Genomic DNA, 22,064 nt, shown 5'->3' with positions numbered 1-22,064 from the left:
CCTTAGGCGGAGTCTTATTTTTAGCCACATCCCTCCATTTAAAAGCAGGAAGAGAGGCTGCATCCCTGGCCCTCATGGCCACGTGGTGAGCAGTTAGATCCCATTGTTTTGAAGTAAATGTGTCCCAAAGTCTGAAAATCAGTGTGGAACATTAAGAATCGTAACTACTGAAACACAGATTTCAGCAATTTTAAAAATGTTTTGTATTTTAATGAAAAATATGATTTCGTGTGTGTTCAGCTGTACAAAGCTGTTTATGTCAAAATGAGCTAAAGTTGTCATCACCGAATGAGTCACTACTGAAACATTTGGTAAAGTTATTTTAGTGTTATGATTGTGTTGGTAGTGACAAAAAGGAGTGTTCAACCATTTGTTTTGATAAAGTAAACATAATTAAATTATAGGGTCACTCAAAGCAGAATTACTTTTTATTTTTATTTTAGTCTAAAATTCAAGTCAGTTAAAAAATCTGATGTGTTTTCAACTCTGACTTTAAACTACTTCAAACTTCACAAACTACATACATCACACTTACAGTACTGAGCGAATTTTGCTGCACTGTGAACATTGCAATGAAATGCTGTTTATATGGTCAATAAAGTGGCTATTTGCTTAGACATGCGCTGATATTACATTTAATACAAGTAATTAATACACAAAGTAATGATTTCATATATGTCTGTATGTGCATTTTACCACTTAAAACCCTCTCCTTGAAGAAGCCCCGTATTATTTACAGTTAACATGCAATATCTGGTTTATCTAATCAATATTATGTTAAATCAGCAAAGCTGCTATTAGAATCTGATTGTTTTGTTACACATACAAGGACTTTGTCTTGGTCAGTCACACATTTAACCTACTAAACAAACCAGACAAGCACACAGACTGTTAACAAGTATTAAACTAAGGGAAAAGTCAAATAAAACACAATACATAGGATATTGAATATGAAATAATAATAAAAACAGCCAAAAATATGGAAGGAGCTCAGGAGATGTGGGATACCTGTTCATATGAGATTTGTGGATATCTGTACATATGCACATATGCAGATGTATATGTCTGCATGCATGCAGCTCAAGTGGACATGCTCTTTACTTCTTCTGGCCAGTTATAGAAATTTGTGCTACTTTTGTCAGTATTTGTGTTTATTTGCCTTTGTTCCAGTGAACTGTGGTGATTTTTACCAGCAAAAACACTTTTAATGTTCTTAGGTGCTGAGACCTTTGCACAGGGCTGTGTATACAATTAACATGTATGAAAGTGAGGAGGACTTGTTGGAGAAAGACCAATTGCTTGGTCATTCAGATCTCAGCGTACCTCCATCTTCACGCCTCTCTGGTAGCTGTTAGAGGTGAATATGCTCCTGAGGTTGTTCTCACTCACCGAGACAGTCAGACTTTTCTCAGGTAAAAGCAGCATTGATGTCTCAGGTGTGTCAAAGTGGTCCATGCAGAACTGCCAAAGCCACGCCATTTTTGATTGAACAAATGCATAGATTTCAGGATTGAACGGTCAGTCAGGCCTGTCTGGCCTGTCAGTCAGAAATGTGTGAAAAACTTTGCACATGAGGAGCTTAAATTCATTTAGGCATCAGATACAGCCAGCGGGCAAAAGCATGTTGGCTGGCTTCTCCAGCGTCGTTGGGCTACTAATTCACTCAACAGACTGGTGCTGATTGGTTTATTAACAATTCTTCTTCTTCAAATGCTCTGTTCTAGTTTGGTGATGCGCTCTTCCTCACATTAACTAAGATCTGACACATTTCCTCTTCTATCTTCAGTTTCAGTCTCTTGGGAAATTAGCATGCTTTCAGATTTACAAATATGCTGTGGCACATTGTAAAGTTCTTTTCAGAGATATTCTGGACATAGTTACAGTTTCTAGGCTATGATGGACCAACTGGGTGAACCAGTCTGCTACAGCGCCACCCTGAGGCAGAGCAGTCCTGCCGTTCTAATTAGTTAAGAAGACCAAAGACAGAAACTTACTCTTTGGTGGGTGAAGCAGCTAAAGAATAACCTTTCCCTGAATTTGTGTTTTAGTGTCCAAGTTTCCCCTAACTGATCTAACTAATGTCATATGTTTATATTCAGGTGATCCAAGAGATTAATTAAGACTCTTGATGTAGTGCCCAGGTGGGGAACTGAATCTACCACATGGAGGGCAGTAGTATCCCTCCTCAAATGCACCTGGTTTAACTCATCCATTAATTTTTAGACTTAGCAGGTGACTTAGAGCAGATAGATCACCAAACTACTGTACTTGAATAATTCATTTTAAATGGGTGCCATCATGTAGCATTTGTGTTGTTGAATGGCCTTTTATTGCATTCAGAAAACAAACCGGGCATTTGCAGCTTTTTTATTAGGACAGAAAGTGTACTTTTATTTGATTTGTACAAAATAGATGCGGTTAGAGTCAGTTGATATTTGTATGTGAATGTTCTCCCAGGTGATGCAAATCTAAGAGGCCAGCTGTCACACAGAGATGTTTCTCAATCACATCTAGGATTAACACATGAGAAACATATTTTACATCTAGGAGTGAAAAAAAAGGTTTGGGAATCCAAGCATTTTCATATCTCTGTTGTCGGACGAAAGCCTTGTGTCTCCAAAACGGTAACTTTACAGGAGAAGGAAAAACCTATTTACTTTTAATGTAAGTCAATGGAACCAGATTTTTTTTCAAAGTCATTTGGTTTCATTTCTTTTAGTCCATTCACCATGAAATTTACTTACATTGGGTAACAGGTATTTTCAAATTTTGTCAAATACAATAAAGTGCCAAAAATGAAGATATGAGGCTTTCTTTCGACAGCAGCAATGTGTTAGCATTTCTTAAGAACTATTTCTTTGGTCCAATCAAGCCATTAGTAAACAACCAATGGGTTTGATGTGTTCAGATTATCCTTATTGTAGGGATAATGTTTTGGAAAAGTGCGTGGGGGATAACTGTTGGTGGCAGCACCGCGATGTGATAACTGAGAAGATAGAGTTCTGTAGATTAACTGACATGCATCTACCTTAGATTGCATCATGAGAATAGCTGCCCACTAAAGAAATGCAGCCACAGATCAAGTGTCCAAAAAGTGTCCCCACCTTTTTAGCAGAGGCAGCGCACTTACCTTCACTTTCCCCACAGTTCAGCACTGAGGACAACGACCCTGCACCAGGTCCTTCACTGGAGGAGGAGGAAGAAGAAGAACATGAGTGGGAAAGAGGAAGACAGGATAAGAAGAAATTGCCAATAAAGCCCCACCTTATCCCATCAGGCTCTGGGGAGCCAGGGGTTTTGATGGGACCTGACACCCAGGGAGGTCTGTACCACACGCACAAATTCCTTAAATCCTTGAAATCCTCCTGAGCACTATTGTTAGCGTCCGAGTACTCACCACAATATAATGCCATAATTCCATTTAACTGGCAACCTGATTGGTTAAATGTGTTTTAATCATCCTATAACTGCTTTCTTACATGCATCGCTCCCATCATCTCTAACTGTCTACATTGAATCATTGTCCATGTTGTTCTAATCAGTCTCTTAACACCTAATCTTGTCTCTAACAAGAGGAGGAGCTTCGTCTGACACCCATTGACATCCTTCATATCTCTGGAGACTCTTTGGGTTCTGGGGACAACTCTGGAGGTTCCGGAGCTTCAGAGACTTCTGGGGAGATTCTCAGTTCTGGAGTATCTGGTTCTGGGGAACCTCTTGGCTCTGGAGGTTCTGGGGACTTCAGTTCTGGAGGTTTTGCAGATGTTGGTTCTGGAGCCTCTGGGGACATTGTGTCTGAAAGCTCTGGGGACACTGGTTCTGGACTTCCAGGAGACCTTGCATCTGGAGACTCTGGGGACTTTGTTTCAGGAGTCTCTGGGGACTTTGTTTCCGGAGTCTCTGGGGACTTTGTGTCCGGGGTCTCTGGAGACTTTGTTTCCGGAGTCTCTGGGGACTTTGTTTCTGGAGTCTCTGGAGACCTTGTTTCCGGAATCTCTGGGGACTTACCTTCTGGAGTCTCTGGCGACTTTGTTTCTGGAGTCTCTGGAGACTTTGTTTCTGGTATATCTGGAGACTTAATTCCTGGAGTCTCTGGGGACTTCATTTCTGGAGTCTCTGGGGACCTTGGTTCTGGGCCCTCTGGGGGTTCTGGGTTAGTGGTAACGCTCATCCCTGACACAGGTCAGTACTAACGACTTTAGCGAGAACTATAGTCTGTATGTCTAAAATGACTTTACTCCATAGAATAGAATGTGATACATTTCACTGAGGGTTAAGTGGTTTTGTTTGCTTTGGGAACAGTTACAAGTCTATAGAGGTGAAGGTTTCTTCTAGGAATTTGGAGATTTTAGCAGGAATGACACTTAACTGGTTCTCATTCATTGTTGCAAGCATTGCTGCCATGATCTTGACTGACTGTGATGTTAGGGGGAAGCTAAATTCTCTTTTACTGCATCACCTTGTCTTTAACAAGGGGAGGAGATACCCCTGACTCCCACCATCATCCCTGAAGAAGCCGCTGGGGTTTCTGGGGAGTCTGGGATTCCTGAGGTGTCTGGTCTTCCCGAGGTGTCTGGTTTACCTGATGTGTCTGGTTTACCTGAGGTGTCTGGCTTACCTGAGGTGTCTGGCTTACCTGAGGTGTCTGGTTTACCTGAGGAGTCTGGGATTCCCGAGGTGTCTGGTTTATTACCTGAGGAGTCTGGGATTCCTGAGGAGTCTGGTTTATTACCTGAGGAGTCTGGGATTCCTGAGGAGTCTGAGACTCCTGAGGAACCTGAGGAGCCAGTGGTAACAATAATCCCTGACATAGAAAAAGGTACTTTGGCTGTCTAGTAGAGCAATATTTTCAACATAGTAGTAGGATTACCACCTGACTTATAGTCTCATACTTTTTTTCCAGCCCAAATTGGTATACCTTGGGTCATTCTATTCATTCATGCTAGTTCTATTACATTTCATTAATGCTAATACATGTATTATACAGTATATCAAATGATATATGATGTTCTTTGCTTTTCCTAAAGCCATGTACTTCATTTAACTGGCTGTTGGTTAAATGTCTGTTGATCTGCATTCAACTCAACATCATCATTACTCACTTACCTGATCTCTTTGTCCAACCATGTGCTAATCCCTCTCCTAACACCTTAATGTTGTGTCTAACAAGAGGAGGAGCTGCTTCCCACCACCCAGACCACCCCCCAGGAGGGGACTGGGGAAACAATAGAGTCAGGGGAGTCTGGGCTACCTGACCTTGACATTAAAACTGAAATTGACACACAAGGTCAGTACCCTGTCAATCTATTTTGTTGTTATGGACACCTGAGATAAACATACAAAGTGCATTTATCCAAATGAGATTGGAGATACGTGACCAGAATTAGGTTGTCATAGTAACTGGTGTTTGTTTATAGCTACTACAGCTATATTAGTCCCTTGTATGTAGAAAAGCAAAACGTCTTGTTTTGGTGCAGTGTCCTGCAAGCTCACAGCAGTCTTGTGATTGAGTGCCAAGTGGATTTTCGGTTCTTGAGGACTCCATCTGATCTCTGAAAGGTCATACTTCCACTATAGTTTGGAGCATTGCACGTAATTTACTAATGACACAAAGGGGCACACATGAGTTAGCACTCCCCCACCTTCACATGTTGAAAATGGCCATTTGAAGTCCATGAGCACCAGGGTCCGTTTTACAGAAACTTCCCATCTTTCTGTCTTAAGTTAAGATCTAACAGGTCAAGAGGTCAAGATTTTTCCAAAGTTCATATTACAAAAGCAAATCTTATCTTGATTACCAATCTTATCTTTTCTTACAGCATCTTATCTCAAGTTAAGAAATCTTAACTTACTCGATCGAAGCGAACAATCAACTGCCATGTCTGTTACCTAGCAACCAACCATACGTGCATGGCTAAAACGTAATCAAGCTAGTTAGCCAGGCAGCTACTTAGCTAGTTACTGATGTAAAACCAGGTCAAACCAAACTAAAGTAAACTGAAAGATAAGAATATTGGGAGAGCGCCCCCTGCTGTTTGTCAGAGCATCACTGCTCCACAGTTTCAGTCTCCATTTCCCAAACGCTTTAGCCGTGTGCACAAATGTTATTCCTCCTAATAAACAGACACACGTTCACCTCTGTCTCCTCATTATTCACCACCATCACTGTAATATTTCATCATCAACATTAACACTCGAGGGTAATAAGAGGGGATGGTTGAGATCGTGACGGTATTGTCTGGGGTTTTAAAACACTGTTAGAAAAATAAAAGGCTCACAAGTTAAAGCACCATTTTGAGTGTTGATAAATGTAGTCATTATGCTATAAATAAGTCGTTATGCTAGGTTAGTTACAGTGAGCTGTGCTACCTGACACTGCATAAAACAATAGAAACAGACTGTTAAACAGAAGTTAAGATGCTCTGGGGTTTATGTTAAAGACAGGAAAGTATTTAGGAGGTTTAGTCTAGTTAGGATGTTTCTGTAATACTGTTTTCTTATCTGGAGTTAATGATTGGATTATGAACTTAAGCGCTGTTGTTCTGTAATAGCTTCTGTTTAGTCTTAACTGAAGTTGTCATGGTGACTAAACAGATAAGATTTCAGACTTAAGAAGTTTCTGTAATACGGCCCCTGATCACATCTGTAGAGTGAACATCTGGATGGGATTCACGGCATAATTTCTCTGTTCCTGAACAGCTGTTGGGATCTTGCAGGATGCTGCAGAATAACAATCATATGTTTACATTTTATAAAGTAAAACGTCCCTTTGAAACTGTCCGTTACTTGAGAGCTGTTATGCATACAGTCTGATAAAGTCACATACTACACTGAGTTGCCGGTTTATTAGGTACACCTTCACACATATTGTGTATTCCAAAACATGACACGCTGAGTGATATCAGAGAGTTTGTAACATCAGTTAGAGGCCAGTTAAGCATTAGAATGGGCAAATGAGCATTCTTAGGGCCTTGATAGTTGGTGCTAGGCTTAGGAGTTCTAGCATTTCCCAAAAGGCAGTCATCCTGGGCTTCTCTCACAAGTATTTCAAGAGCAATCCTCAATCTTAGAATACATTACTTCAGAATTTAGACTTATATCTGCATTTTGAGTGCCAGTGTTATCAGGAAAGAGCAACAAAGTGCATCTTCACTGAGCAAAAGAGCATCAGAACTAGACTGGTCAAGATTCAAGACTGAAGAGTTTTATTGTCATATGCACAGAAAAAACAGGCAGTTACAGTGTACAATGAAATTCTTACTTTACTGTTTACCAAAGATAATCTTAATATAATCTTAGAATAAAACAAAGAAAAAAAAAATAGAAACTATGAGAATAACACTAAAACAACAGTAAAATAATAGCAAAAAAGTATAGTTAGATGTGCAAAGTGGAAAGAAAATTAAAGTTGCACATGCATATGTTCAAGTATTTAGAGCAGCGGTTCATAAAGTGCATACTGCAAGTAAGAGACGTAAACAGTATTGTTCTGTGCAGTAACAGATGTAAACAGTAGTGTTCTGTGCAGTAACAGATGTAAACAGTAGTGTTCTGTGCAGTAATAGATGTAAACAGTAGCGTTCTGTGCAGTAACAGATGTAAACAGTAGTGTTCTGTGCAGTAACAGACGTAAACAGCAGTGTTCTGTGCAGTAACAGACGTAAACAGTAGCGTTCTGTGCAGTAATAGATGTAAACAGTAGCGTTCTGTGCAGTAACAGGTGTAAACAGTAGCGTTCTGTGCAGTAACAGATGTAAACAGTAGAGTTCTGTGCAGTAACAGATGTAAACAGTAGTGTTCTGTGCAGTAACAGATGTAAACAGTAGTGATCTGTACAGTAACAGATGTAAACAGTAGCGTTCTGTGCAGTAACAGATGTAAACAGTAGCGTTCTGTGCAGTAACAGATGTAAACAGTAGCGTTCTGTGCAGTAACAGACGTAAACAGTAGTGTTCTGTGCAGTAACAGATGTAAACAGTAGTGTTCTGTGCAGTAACAGATGTAAACAGTAGCGTTCTGTGCAGTAACAGACGTAAACAGTAGTGTTCTGTGCAGTAATAGATGTAAACAGTAGTGTTCAGTGCAGTAACAGATGTAAACAGTAGCGTTCTGTGCAGTAACAGATGTAAACAGTAGCGTTCTGTGCAGTAACAGACGTAAACAGTAGTGTTCTGTGCAGTAACAGATGTAAACAGTAGTGTTCTGTGCAGTAACAGATGTAAACAGTAGCGTTCTGTGCAGTAACAGATGTAAACAGTAGCGTTCTGTGCAGTAACAGATGTAAACAGTAGCGTTCTGTACAGTAACAGATGTAAACAGTAGTGTTCTGTGCAGTAATAGATGTAAACAGTAGCGTTCTGTGCAGTAACAGATGTAAACAGTACTGTTCTGTGCAGTAACAGGTGTAAACAGTAGCGTTCTGTACGGTAACAGACGTAAACAGTAGCGTTCTGTACAGTAACAGATGTAAACAGTAGTGATCTGTGCAGTAACAGATGTAAACAGTAGCGTTCTGTGCAGTAACAGATGTAAACAGTACTGTTCTGTGCAGTAACAGATGTAAACAGTAGCGTTCTGTGCAGTAACAGACGTAAACAGTAGCGTTCTGTGCAGTAACAGATGTAAACAGTAGCGTTCTGTGCAGTAACAGACGTAAACAGTACTGTTCTGTGCAGTAACAGGTGTAAACAGTAGTGTTCTTTGCAGTAACAGATGTAAACAGTAGTGTTCTGTGCAGTAACAGATGTAAACAGTAGTGTTCTGTGCAGTAACAGATGTAAACAGTACTGTTCTGTGCAGTAACAGGTGTAAACAGTAGCGTTCTGTACGGTAACAGACGTAAACAGTAGCGTTCTGTGCAGTAACAGACGTAAACAGTAGCGTTCTGTGCAGTAACAGACGTAAACAGTAGCGTTCTGTGCAGTAACAGATGTAAACAGTAGCGTTCTGTGCAGTAACAGATGTAAACAGTAGCGTTCTGTGCAGTAACAGATGTAAACAGTAGCGTTCTGTGCAGTAACAGATGTAAACAGTAGTGTTCTGTGCAGTAACAGATGTAAACAGTAGTGTTCTGTGCAGTAACAGATGTAAACAGTACTGTTCTTTGCAGTAACAGGTGTAAACAGTAGCGTTCTGTACGGTAACAGACGTAAACAGTAGCGTTCTGTGCAGTAACAGATGTAAACAGTAGCGTTCTCTGCAGTAACAGGTGTAAACAGTAGCGTTCTGTGCAGTAACAGGTGTAAACAGTAGCGTTCTGTGCAGTAACAGACGTAAACAGTAGCGTTCTGTGCAGTAACAGACGTAAACAGTAGCGTTCTGTACGGTAACAGACGTAAACAGTAGCGTTCTGTGCAGTAACAGGTGTAAACAGTAGCGTTCTGTGCAGTAACAGGTGTAAACAGTAGCATTCTGTGCAGTAATATATGTAAACAGTAGCGTTCTGTGCAGTAACAGATGTAAACAGTAGCGTTCTGTGCAGTAACAGATGTAAACAGTAGCGTTCTGTGCAGTAACAGGTGTAAACAGTAGCGTTCTGTGCAGTAACAGATGTAAACAGTAGTGTTCTGTGCAGTAACAGATGTAAACAGTAGTGTTCTGTGCAGTAACAGATGTAAACAGTACTGTTCTGTGCAGTAACAGGTGTAAACAGTAGCGTTCTGTACGGTAACAGACGTAAACAGTAGCGTTCTGTGCAGTAACAGACGTAAACAGTAGCGTTCTGTGCAGTAACAGACGTAAACAGTAGCGTTCTGTGCAGTAACAGACGTAAACAGTAGCGTTCTGTGCAGTAACAGATGTAAACAGTAGCGTTCTGTGCAGTAACAGATGTAAACAGTAGCGTTCTGTGCAGTAACAGATGTAAACAGTACTGTTCTGTGCAGTAACAGGTGTAAACAGTAGCGTTCTATACGGTAACAGACGTAAACAGTAGCGTTCTGTGCAGTAACAGACGTAAACAGTAGCGTTCTGTGCAGTAACAGGTGTAAACAGTAGCGTTCTGTGCAGTAACAGGTGTAAACAGTAGCATTCTGTGCAGTAATAGATGTAAACAGTAGCGTTCTGTGCAGTAACAGATGTAAACAGTAGCGTTCTGTGCAGTAACAGATGTAAACAGTAGCGTTCTGTGCAGTAACAGATGTAAACAGTAGTGTTCTGTGCAGTAACAGATGTAAACAGTAGTGTTCTGTGCAGTAACAGATGTAAACAGTACTGTTCTGTGCAGTAACAGGTGTAAACAGTAGCGTTCTGTACGGTAACAGACGTAAACAGTAGCGTTCTGTGCAGTAACAGACGTAAACAGTAGCGTTCTGTGCAGTAACAGACGTAAACAGTAGCGTTCTGTGCAGTAACAGACGTAAACAGTAGCGTTCTGTGCAGTAACAGATGTAAACAGTAGCGTTCTGTGCAGTAACAGATGTAAACCGTAGCGTTCTGTGCAGTAACAGATGTAAACAGTACTGTTCTGTGCAGTAACAGGTGTAAACAGTAGCGTTCTGTGCAGTAACAGATGTAAACAGTAGCGTTCTGTGCAGTAACAGATGTAAACAGTACTGTTCTGTGCAGTAACAGGTGTAAACAGTAGCGTTCTATACGGTAACAGACGTAAACAGTAGCGTTCTGTGCAGTAACAGATGTAAACAGTAGCGTTCTGTGCAGTAACAGGTGTAAACAGTAGCGTTCTGTGCAGTAACAGGTGTAAACAGTAGCGTTCTGTGCAGTAACAGACGTAAACAGTAGCGTTCTGTGCAGTAACAGACGTAAACAGTAGCGTTCTGTGCAGTAACAGGTGTAAACAGTAGCGTTCTGTGCAGTAACAGGTGTAAACAGTAGCGTTCTGTGCAGTAATAGATGTAAACAGTAGCGTTCTGTGCAGTAACAGATGTAAACAGTAGCGTTCTGTGCAGTAACAGATGTAAACAGTAGCGTTCTGTGCAGTAACAGACGTAAACAGTAGCGTTCTGTGCAGTAACAGATGTAAACAGTAGCGTTCTGTGCAGTAACAGACGTAAACAGTAGCGTTCTGTGCAGTAACAGGTGTAAACAGTAGCGTTCTGTGCAGTAACAGACGTAAACAGTAGCGTTCTGTGCAGTAACAGGTGTAAACAGTAGCGTTCTGTGCAGTAACAGACGTAAACAGTAGCGTTCTGTGCAGTAACAGGTGTAAACAGTAGCGTTCTGTGCAGTAACAGACGTAAACAGTAGCGTTCTGTGCAGTAACAGATGTAAACAGTAGTGATCTGTACGGTAACAGACGTAAACAGTAGCGTTCTGTGCAGTAACAGGTGTAAACAGTAGTGATCTGTACGGTAACAGACGTAAACAGTAGTGTTCTGTGCAGTAACAGACGTAAACAGTAGCGTTCTGTGCAGTAACAGACGTAAACAGTAGCGTTCTGTGCAGTAACAGACGTAAACAGTAGCGTTCTGTGCAGTAACAGACGTAAACAGTAGCGTTCTGTGCAGTAACAGGTGTAAACAGTAGCGTTCTGTGCAGTAACAGATGTAAACAGTAGTGTTCTGTGCAGTAACAGATGTAAACAGTAGTGTTCTGTGCAGTAACAGATGTAAACAGTAGTGTTCTGTGCAGTAATAGATGTAAACAGTAGCGTTCTGTGCAGTAACAGATGTAAACAGTAGCGTTCTGTGCAGTAACAGATGTAAACAGTAGCGTTCTGTGCAGTAATAGATGTAAACAGTAGCGTTCTGTGCAGTAACAGATGTAAACAGTAGCGTTCTGTGCAGTAACAGATGTAAACAGTAGCGTTCTGTGCAGTAACAGACGTAAACAGTAGCGTTCTGTGCAGTAACAGATGTAAACAGTAGCGTTCTGTGCAGTAACAGACGTAAACAGTAGCGTTCTGTGCAGTAACAGGTGTAAACAGTAGCGTTCTGTGCAGTAACAGACGTAAACAGTAGCGTTCTGTGCAGTAACAGGTGTAAACAGTAGCGTTCTGTGCAGTAACAGACGTAAACAGTAGCGTTCTGTGCAGTAACAGGTGTAAACAGTAGCGTTCTGTGCAGTAACAGACGTAAACAGTAGCGTTCTGTGCAGTAACAGATGTAAACAGTAGTGATCTGTACGGTAACAGACGTAAACAGTAGCGTTCTGTGCAGTAACAGGTGTAAACAGTAGTGATCTGTACGGTAACAGACGTAAACAGTAGTGTTCTGTGCAGTAACAGACGTAAACAGTAGCGTTCTGTGCAGTAACAGACGTAAACAGTAGCGTTCTGTGCAGTAACAGACGTAAACAGTAGCGTTCTGTGCAGTAACAGACGTAAACAGTAGCGTTCTGTGCAGTAACAGGTGTAAACAGTAGCGTTCTGTGCAGTAACAGATGTAAACAGTAGTGTTCTGTGCAGTAACAGGTGTAAACAGTAGTGTTCTGTGCAGTAACAGATGTAAACAGTAGCGTTCTGTGCAGTAACAGATGTAAACAGTAGTGATCTGTACGGTAACAGATGTAAACAGTAGCGTTCTGTGCAGTAACAGGTGTAAACAGTAGTGATCTGTACGGTAACAGATGTAAACAGTAGCGTTCTGACCGCAACAGTACAGTGTATGTAAGGTAAAGTTTATCGAGTGCAAGGTCAGCCAAAAGTTAAACCACTTCGGGGGGGTGGGGGTACTGAGTGAGGTGTTCACAAGCCTGATTCGCCTGTGAATAGCAACTATTCGTCAACTATTACTCAACTGAAAATTTGAGTAATAGGATAAAGTTGCCTGGTCGGTCAAGTTTCCTGGATCCTTCTGCATCATGCTGAAGGGTCAGAATTTGAAAGATGAGTCTGTGGAACTTTCCAGTTTGGTGTCAAAAGCACAAGCCAGTGGTGGTCTGGTGCTGTGGTCTGGTGCTGAATGGTTCCAGGAACTTGAAATGTGTTTTAATGACTTCAGTCTTCAAATCTCAGCCCTATCAGGCATCATTAGGATGAGGTGGGACGGGCACGACGGTAGAGCCATCAAAAACCGTGCAAAATGGAGTATAGCACTGCATTGCACAGCGTAACCCACATCTTGTGCGATCCATACCCAGATAAATGTGTGCTGTTCTGAAAGACGGGGATGGCTTTAGCCTTTTGAGGGTCCTAAGCAAGAAATTTTGGGGCTGCTCAGGGGTCCCCTGGACCTACACACTTTAAACAGTTTAAATATAAAAGCAGTATCTATGCTATGCTTTTTTTGTGAAGGCTAAAAAACTGAAAATTGTATTTTTAAATTTAAAAATATATATATTTTTTTCCTTTTTAATTGGTCTTACAGAGTTATATTGCATAATAATATCAACAACAGCATTGCATTCGGGGGCAAAACAAAACGAGGTTAGGAACCCTAACATCGTTTACATTAGCAAAGCTTGCTGTAATGGGTTTGGAAAATCATTATGAATAATATAATAATAACGCTGAATAATTATGTAAATGTATATCTGACTTATTTGTGTATTATTGATGATTGAATGCTAATTACATTTACAGAATTTGGCTGATGCTCTTATCCAGAGCGACTTACAATTGGATCATTTTTACACAGATGGGTGAAGGTAGTGTTAGGACTCTTGCCCAAGGTCTTTCATTGGTATAGTGCAGGGTCCTGGCCTGAGCAGGGGACTGAACCCCTGTCCACAGCATAAGGCTCAGGTGTTACCCACTACACTACACCAACCTAATCAATGTTTGCTTGAGGTTCTAATAAGTTACAATCCAAATTACAGATGATCTTAGTGTTTTCGATCCGGATCAACTACTTCTGGCTTTCCAACTAAAAGCCAAAACAAACAGCACAAAATAACAAGGCAACAACAAAAAAACAATACAAATAAAACTTCATCCTTCAGCTTTTTTTCTTTTTCGTTTCATTTTCTAACAGGTTTGCGTTTCTTTTTGAGACATAATTATCCAATCGCCTTTTTCCCCCATACTCAAAATGTCTAACTGTTACGATACGGTCAGGCTGTAACATCATGGACAGAGTTTTAACTGTGATGCGAAGGTCACTAAAAAGAGGGACAGGCAAGGAATCAAGGATTACAAAATCTACACAATAAAGGCAACAGCGATGCAATTAGGACGTTTCCTCCAGACCAAGAAACCAGGGCCCGTGTAAGCAGGTGGGAGGAGGTTTTGTGTAGTGGTTAACACCTCTGCCTTCTACGCTGTAGACTGGGGTTCAATCCCCACTTAGGTAAGCTCCCTACACTACACCAATAAGAATCCTTGGGCAAGACTCCTAACACCACCTTCGCCCACCTGTCTAAAATGATCAAATTGTAAGTTGCTCTGGATGAGAGCGTCAGCCAAATGCCGTAAATGTAGATGAAACCACAGATAGGAACAGCAGGGTCCGAGAGCGGAAAGGTTGAAGTTGCGGGATGGAATCCAGAATAAATACAAGAATACACAAGACCTGGCAAAAACACAAGGCATAAGAACCCCCCCAGCCCCCCCATAAGCATGAACCCATTCACACAACAATGTTATAATGGTACAATGATAACCCAGAAGCTGTCAAGGGCCCCCCCAGGTGGCCGCAGGACCCTAAGCAGCCTCTTCTGTGACTTATTAGGTAGATCTGACTCTGCTGAAGGCCAAAGGAGCCACGTGAACAGATATGCGTACGGTAAACTGGCGACTCAGTGTACAGAGACAGCACTATCTGTTTCTCTTAATGATCTATGTGAACATACTTATGCATACGTTTTACTATAGACTCATGAACATCGGGCCTCATTCACCAGTATGTTCCTAAGTTTGTTCTTAAATGTGTTCTTGAGAAAGGTCCAGGTCAGATTAAAGCGCAGAACTGTTCACACACAGATTCTGGTCTTACCTAAGAACCAATCCCAGAGAAGAAAACACCAGTGAATGTCAGAGTCTTCATGAAAACTGTGTGAGTGGGTTTTTTCCTAAGAACAGTTGGTGAATGAGGCCTAACGTGTCTTTAGAGCCACTCATTTTCAATTGTAGGGGTCAGAGAACCTTTGATCACTGAGAATGTGCCCACCATTTGCTTCTGCTTTAGCATTTAAAGTGAAACACTGCTTCAAGTTCTTCGCCAGTTTGCTTCTTTCGTGTGTTGTGACGTGTCTTGTGCGCCGTCGTCTTCTGTTTTGGCGGTAAGGTATGCCCACCTGTCTGCTCTGTACCTGCCTGGGAGGATCTGTGTACTGCGACGATGTGAAGCTGTTGCACGTGCCTCCTCTCCCCAAAGATACCACTCACTTCTACGCCCGCTACAACAAGATCGCCAAGATCAACAAATCCGACTTTGCCAACATGAGTAAGCGTTTCCTGAGACGTTCGTCAGTTATGAGGCGAAAATTAGAAATTCGAGCTGAAGAGAGAAACAGTGTTTTAAGAATGACTGACTGAGCTGTTGTCTTTTTACTCTCCATCGTAAAGACAAGCTAAAGAGGATCGATCTGACCAACAACGCCATCACCAAGATCGATGATGGTGCGCTCTTTGGTCTGCCTGCTTTGGAAGAGCTGATCATTAGGGAAAACAAGGTGGCACAACTCCCGGCTCTGCCACCCACCATGACCCTCGTGGACGCCAGTCACAACAAACTGGGCAGCACTGGCATCCAGAATGAGGCCTTCAAGGTAAGAGGATAAGTTTGTGTGGGTGAACTCTGTGGGACGCATTGATTGCAAATGGTTTTAATCGTTGTCTCGTTAGTTTGGGCTGGTTTGTTCTGTGCAGGACGCATTCGGTTGATTTACATGCGCATTTGTCAATTCCTAAATGTTGATGAAGGAGTTTTCTCTCAGTCAGATACAAAATGAAGGTTCTGTGCAGGAACATCTTTCCTTCATCGAGGTACAAACAGTGTAAATGTTCCCTCAAAGGCTCTACAGTGGGTTTAAGGTCTGATTGTGAAGCTAAAATCAGTTCCTCCAGGTGAAAAGTTGGTATTTGTTCTTTTTCATAACCGAATGATTTAAAACAGAGCAGTAGAGTAAAAGCCTGGAGGCGAGGCGAGGCGGGGTGTGTGGAGTCAGTACAGCTTAGAACAGATCATTTCAGTGGATTATGGTTCAGTTATGTTCCCTGACTAAAGGGACTGAGATGGAGCCTTAAGGGTCCCACCCCAGAGACACCTTTATTTCTGAGTGTACAAAAAGCCTGGTTAAGATAAATAAGCCTCACAATGTAGCCACTGCCAAATGCTTTTACGGCTAAAATCTCCTTTTTAGATTTTGTCCAGACATTCAGAATCACAACAGCTCACAGAACTGTAGCCTTAGTTACAGTGGGGCTTTTAAAACTAGAGTTTAAAACTAGAGTTTAATGTTACTTGATGTGTTCTGTATTATACTACAGTTAGTTCCAGCAAGCTGATTGGTTGAGAGGCGTTCTAACTGTGCTGTTATTTAACCATAACATTGCGGGTTTTTCACAACACTGTGTCACTCCACTGAGACGCCGTTGCTAAGCAACGACTCTGACAGCTGTAGGAGACGCTCAAGCTATTTGAACGTTTTTACTTCTTACTTTGCACAGAAACAGAAAACGGACACTTCTAAGACCACATTTGACCAACAGCCAATCTGGTCAGACTCTGAAGATGAGATGACACTAAATTCCCAAACTGTCAGTCGTTCTGTATAGAGCTAGAGAACAAACTGCTGGCTATGCAGCGAGTGGGCGGAGCTCGTTACTCTGACGTAGCACCAAGCTGCTCGTTAAGGAGCTTTAATTAGGAGGAAGGAACTGAACATTAAAACATATTAAACGCCGCGTTCACGGCCAGTTTATTCATTTCTTACTGTATTTATTTAATTGCTGTATTAAAGCAGTAGAAACACTCGAGGAGGGAGTTATCACTATAACATCACGGCTGTGATGATCTACAGCCACCAGATCACAGCCGGGATGTTATTTCCTGATAACGCCCTCCCTCTCGGGTTCTACTGCTTAAATAACAGCCACCTGTAAATAGCAACTTAATCACTGTGTGATAATTTGTCAATGATACTTAACGATTCTATAAATCTGTTCATTATAAACGCTACCATTTGAATTATTAGTACAACCCAACACAATTAAATGAAGTGCAAGAAATAATAAGTAATACATCTGTAGAAGCACATTGTAAAGTTGCAACTATATATTATGGGTCCAATTTATGATTATTAGTATTTAAAAAGTACATATTAATATACATATTAATATGAATATTAATAATGGTTGACCATGCATTAAAACACAGTTACTCACATATTGTTACAAGTTATTTCTATGCCTGTCTGCCTGTCTGTCTGTCTGCCTGTCTGTCTGCCTGTCTGTCTGTCTGCCTGCCTGTCTGTCTGTCTGCCTGTCTGTCTGTCTGTCTGTCTGTCTGTCTGTCTGTCTGCCTGCCTGTCTGCCTGTGTATCTATGCATTTATTTATATATTACGGGAAATTAAGTGAAGGGTGGATTTGCACAGTACTTTATCAATACGATTATGAGGCCTGAACCAAATTGTTTTTGTTTTCATTTTGACAGACATAAACATGCATTTTGTGGCGTTCTGCCTTTCCACTGTAGCACCACACTGTGGAAGACTGGATCCACTGTATACACTAGATACACTGCATAGAGGCAGTTTTGGGCTGGAGGTTGGGGAACCAGCCTTGTGACCAGAAGGTCAGCGGTTCGTTCTCCTGAGCTGACAGTGCATGACTAAAGAGCCCTTGAGCAAAGCACCTAACCCCCAGGCTGCCCGCTGCTCTGGGCAAGTGTGCTCACTGCCCCCTAGTGTGTATCTGGTGTTTCACTGCACGGATGGGTCAAATGCGGAGGTGAAATTTCTCAAAAACTACTAATGATCACTTACTTAACTATAGTATGTGCATAGTCCTGATTTTTCCTTTAACCCGATGAAAGAGCAGCTGCAGCAAAGCCATCCATTCGGTAAATGCACTGAAAAGTCTCTATGTTAAAAACATTGTTTATACTGATCGTTTTAAATGGTTCATAGGTTTTTTTTGAGGGGGGGGCGGGGGGGGTTGGGGGTTCATCCTACCCAAGTCTTTCTGCTGAACACTGGTTGCTGAATAACAGCAGTGGTGGAGCTACTTTTTGGTGGAAGAAACTTCCAATATTAACACCCTTTTGAGGGCCTGTTTTACTGGTTTACTCTGAGAGGAGGAGAAGCAGCTCACAGACAGGACGGTCCGTCTGTAACGCCGGTATCTCTGTGTTTTAGGACATGACTGGGCTGCTTTACCTCTACTTGACTGACAACAACATTGGCCACATCCCTCTTCCTCTGCCGGACAGCCTGCGCTCTCTGCACCTACAGGTACCTGTACTCCCACCTCACTGCTGCCACCTAGTGGACATTCGCAGCAAGTGACATTTCACTTTCACATTTATTTCTCCCAAATTCTTTCTCTAATTCACTATTTGACTTAATTGTAGGGACTAAACTACATCAGTGTTCCTCCATCTGCATTCTTACTTCACATTAATAACCACATTTTACTGTTTTCATTCTCTAATGCAGCCAATTCATCCGGCGAGGGGCTTAATGATAATCACACAGGACATACACTCACCAGCCACTTCATTAGGTACACCTTGCTAGTAAAAGGCTGGACCCCCTTTTGGCTTCAGAACTGTCTTAATTCTTCATGTCAGACTTTCAACAAGGTGTTGGAAACGTTCCTCAGAGATTCTGGTTGGTTATTTGAGTTCCTGTTGCCTTTCTATCATCTGGAACCAGTCTGCCCATTCTCCTCTGACCTCTCACATCAACAAGGCATTTTCATCCACACAACTGACCGCTCACTGGATATTTCCTCTTTTTCGGACCGTTCTCTGTAAACCCTAGAGATGGTTGTGTGTGAAAATCCCAGCAGATCAGCAGTTTCTGAAATACTCAGACCAGCCCGTCTGGCACCAACAACCACGCCACGTTCAAAGCCCCTTAAATCCCCTTTCTTCCCCGTTCTGATGCTCGGTCTGCACTTCAGCAAGGTGTCTTGACCACCTCTACATGCCTAAATGCACTGAGTTGTGGCCGTGTGATTGGCTGATTAGTTATTTGTGTTAACCTAATAAAGTGGCCAGTGAGTGTATATCATTCTACCACTATGGTGGCAAACAGCGTCCAACAACTTTGAAGCCACTCAAATGAACCCAAAATACAAATAAAACATGACAGCAGGTCGAACGATGATGCATAAACACTGCATACACAAGGAACCTGACAATGCGTGTCACGTTCATGGAGACATGAGCAGCATAGCCAGCGTGTGTTTTACACTCACATCACTCAGAGAATAATAAAACCAGGCCTGTGAAAATGACACGTTTTGGGAAAGATTTGATCCCAGTCGAAATAACGACTCTGACAAGCCTGCGACAGTTTCACCGCTGACCTGGGCCTTCATGTAAACAGCTGGCACCAACCCTAAGGATGCTGCGCACAGCCTTTGGCTCTGACCACGCACCTTCAGCCAATCACTAAAACGAGAACATCAAGCTCGGCACCGCCCTCCGGACTCGCATCTCTCCATCTCACCCCATGACATCATCATAAACAAACCAACGTCAATCTGTTCATCATTTCTTCTTTTACCAAACTAGCTTAGGATTACTCCTCTACTTTATCATTTCAGTCATTTGTAGTCACGATTGACTTCGCAGACGGTTTTATTTTTATGTGAAACAAGTTTTGATATTTGAGCTTCAGTTTAATTTATTATCTGTCCAATGTCAAAATTATTTCAAATAGATACACCAATCACATACGATTCTGACCACCTCCTTCATTCTACGCTCAGTAGTCGTGCGCTGGAGGTTTGGGAACCAGCCCTGTGACCGGAAGGTTGCTGGTTCGATCCCCAGAGCCGACAGTACATGACTGAGGTGTCCTTGAGCAAGACACCTAACCCCCAACTGCTCCCCGGGCGCCGTGGATAGGGCTGCCCACCGCTCCGGGCAAGTGTGCTCACTGCCCCCCTAGTGTGTGTGCTCACTAGTGTACATGTATGTGGGCGTTTCACTGCTTGGATGGGCTTGTGGGACTAATAAGTATCACTTATTGTCCACTTTATCAGCTCCACTTACTGTATAGCTGCACTCTGTAGTTCTACAGTTACAGACTGTAGTCCATCTGTTTCTCTGATACTCTAATACTCTGTTCTTCAGTGGTCAGGACCCCCATGGACCCTCACAGAGCAGGTACTATTTGGGTGGTGGATCATTCTCAGCACTGCAGTAACACCGACGTGGTGGTGCTGGTGCCCGTTTGCCACCACAGTGGTAGAACGTCTCACCTGTCGTCATCCCTGACTGAATCTGGGGGTTTGACTTGAGAACACGTCTTTATATCCGGCAAAATGTACAAGTTTAATGCATCAGAACACGCGCAGTTGTTTAAGATTGAGTCCTCAATTCAAACCAAAACTAAAATGCAAATTTTAGTGCACAGTTTCTATTAATGTGTTTTAGATTTTAAGATATAAAAAAAATATAAAATTAGTCATAACCCCCCAACCCCCCTGACATATTTCTCTGTTAACAATGTCTCCCGCAGAACAACAACATCCAGATGATACATGAGGACACTTTCTGCCATCTGAATGACTTGAACTACATTCGGAGAGCGCTGGAGGACGTCCGCCTGGACGGCAACCCCATCAACCTCAGCAGAACCCCGCAGGCTTACGTGTGTTTGCCGCGTATTCCAGTCGGTGCCCTAATTTAAGCGCACGCACACACACACACACACACACACACACACACACACACACACACACACACACACACACACACACACACACACACACACACACACACAGAGAGAGATACACACCAAAACCTCTGTGAGAGTTTCCAACGATTTGTTTTTTTTACTTTGGGCTGGAGTAAACACTTGCATATGAATGGCTGTCTTATACTGGAGGTTCTCACACACTTCCACTCATCAGCTGCTCGTTCCTCTCAACACCATTTTTTCAGTTCCTTTCGTTTTGTTTTGTTTTGGTCTCCCACATGTACAAATATGTGCAATAAACCTCTGGATCTCTGGAGTCCGTCACTAAAACTCCTACTAACTCGTTACAATCTGGACTAAATCAAAGAAGGCAGTGGCGCTTTCTTGCTCAAACTCACGGAGACGATTAAAAGAAACATTTCTTGCACAGAAGATTGAGCCTCCCATCACACAAGTGAGCGCAAGCTGTTCCACTTGTTTCACTGGCCATGGCAAATAAATGAAATAAGTAATGAAATAAACATGACTAATTATGTTTGTTTTGTAAAGAAAAAGAAAAATGATATATTGTTAATATTCATAATATTCATGTAATTCTAACACTTTTTTTTTTTTTGGGAAACTCGCATAGCTTGACGATAGTTGAAGCTGGTGCTCGATGAATTTGGAAGGTAAAATTGATTAATGCAATAAAAGAAGCATTATAACACAAACACTTTGTTGTAAAGTCTGCATTGTAATATAAAAAATATATATATTCTGAAAACTTTTGTATGTGAACTGCAGTATTTGGTATAGAACGATTCAAAATGTTTGTCTGACCACAAGGCAACAGCCTTCAAATGAACAAAACTATTGTACTGTGTGGGGGGCAATGGGGACGGTGGGGGGCTATTATACTGGCCCGGTAATGTGTGCTTTGTATGGAAATACCACAATTGAATAAAGTTGTCTTCATGACCGCTCCAACACAGGTGGCTTAACGTTTTCATTGACGGCTTATGCTGCGCTGCAAAACTCAAAGCGATGAATCTCTGCACTGCAGAAAATCTTAAACGTCCAGTAAAACCTCAAAAATAGTCGATAGATCTTCTAATATTTCTCCTGCTGAGATTGTTGTGAGCTTAATTTGGGATTATTTAGATCATTTCTAGACAGTTTCAGGTAATCATATTAACTAAAATTATCTCACTATATTGGCATACTTTATTAGCCCCCTTTTACCCTGTTCTTCAATGGTCAGGACCCCCATGGACCCTCACAGAGCAGGTACTGTTTGGGTGGTGGGTCATTCTCAGCGCTGCAGTAACACTGATGTGGTGGTGGTGTGTTAGTGTGTGTTGTGCTGGT

General features: G+C 42.0%; 1 protein-coding gene across 1 annotated transcript in view; it reads left to right on the top strand.

Moving 5' to 3' along the window:
• The window catches only part of epyc (epiphycan), a 52,235-nt gene extending 30,552 nt beyond the window's left edge, over positions 1 to 21,683 (top strand). The window contains exons 3-10 of the mRNA XM_017711295.2: positions 3,148 to 3,322; positions 3,574 to 4,182; positions 4,475 to 4,819; positions 5,171 to 5,287; positions 15,123 to 15,281; positions 15,404 to 15,606; positions 18,198 to 18,293; positions 20,535 to 21,683. Of these exons, the coding sequence (XP_017566784.1) occupies positions 3,148 to 3,322; positions 3,574 to 4,182; positions 4,475 to 4,819; positions 5,171 to 5,287; positions 15,123 to 15,281; positions 15,404 to 15,606; positions 18,198 to 18,293; positions 20,535 to 20,705 (1,875 nt within the window). The 3' untranslated portion in view covers positions 20,706 to 21,683. The remainder of the gene's footprint in view (positions 1 to 3,147; positions 3,323 to 3,573; positions 4,183 to 4,474; positions 4,820 to 5,170; positions 5,288 to 15,122; positions 15,282 to 15,403; positions 15,607 to 18,197; positions 18,294 to 20,534) is intronic.
• The last annotated feature ends 381 nt before the right edge of the window (positions 21,684 to 22,064 follow it).

The sequence above is a fragment of the Pygocentrus nattereri genome, chromosome 1 (genome assembly GCF_015220715.1).
Source record: "Pygocentrus nattereri isolate fPygNat1 chromosome 1, fPygNat1.pri, whole genome shotgun sequence".
Lineage (NCBI taxonomy): Eukaryota > Metazoa > Chordata > Actinopteri > Characiformes > Serrasalmidae > Pygocentrus > Pygocentrus nattereri.
This window is presented reverse-complemented; position numbering and strand designations above follow the sequence as displayed.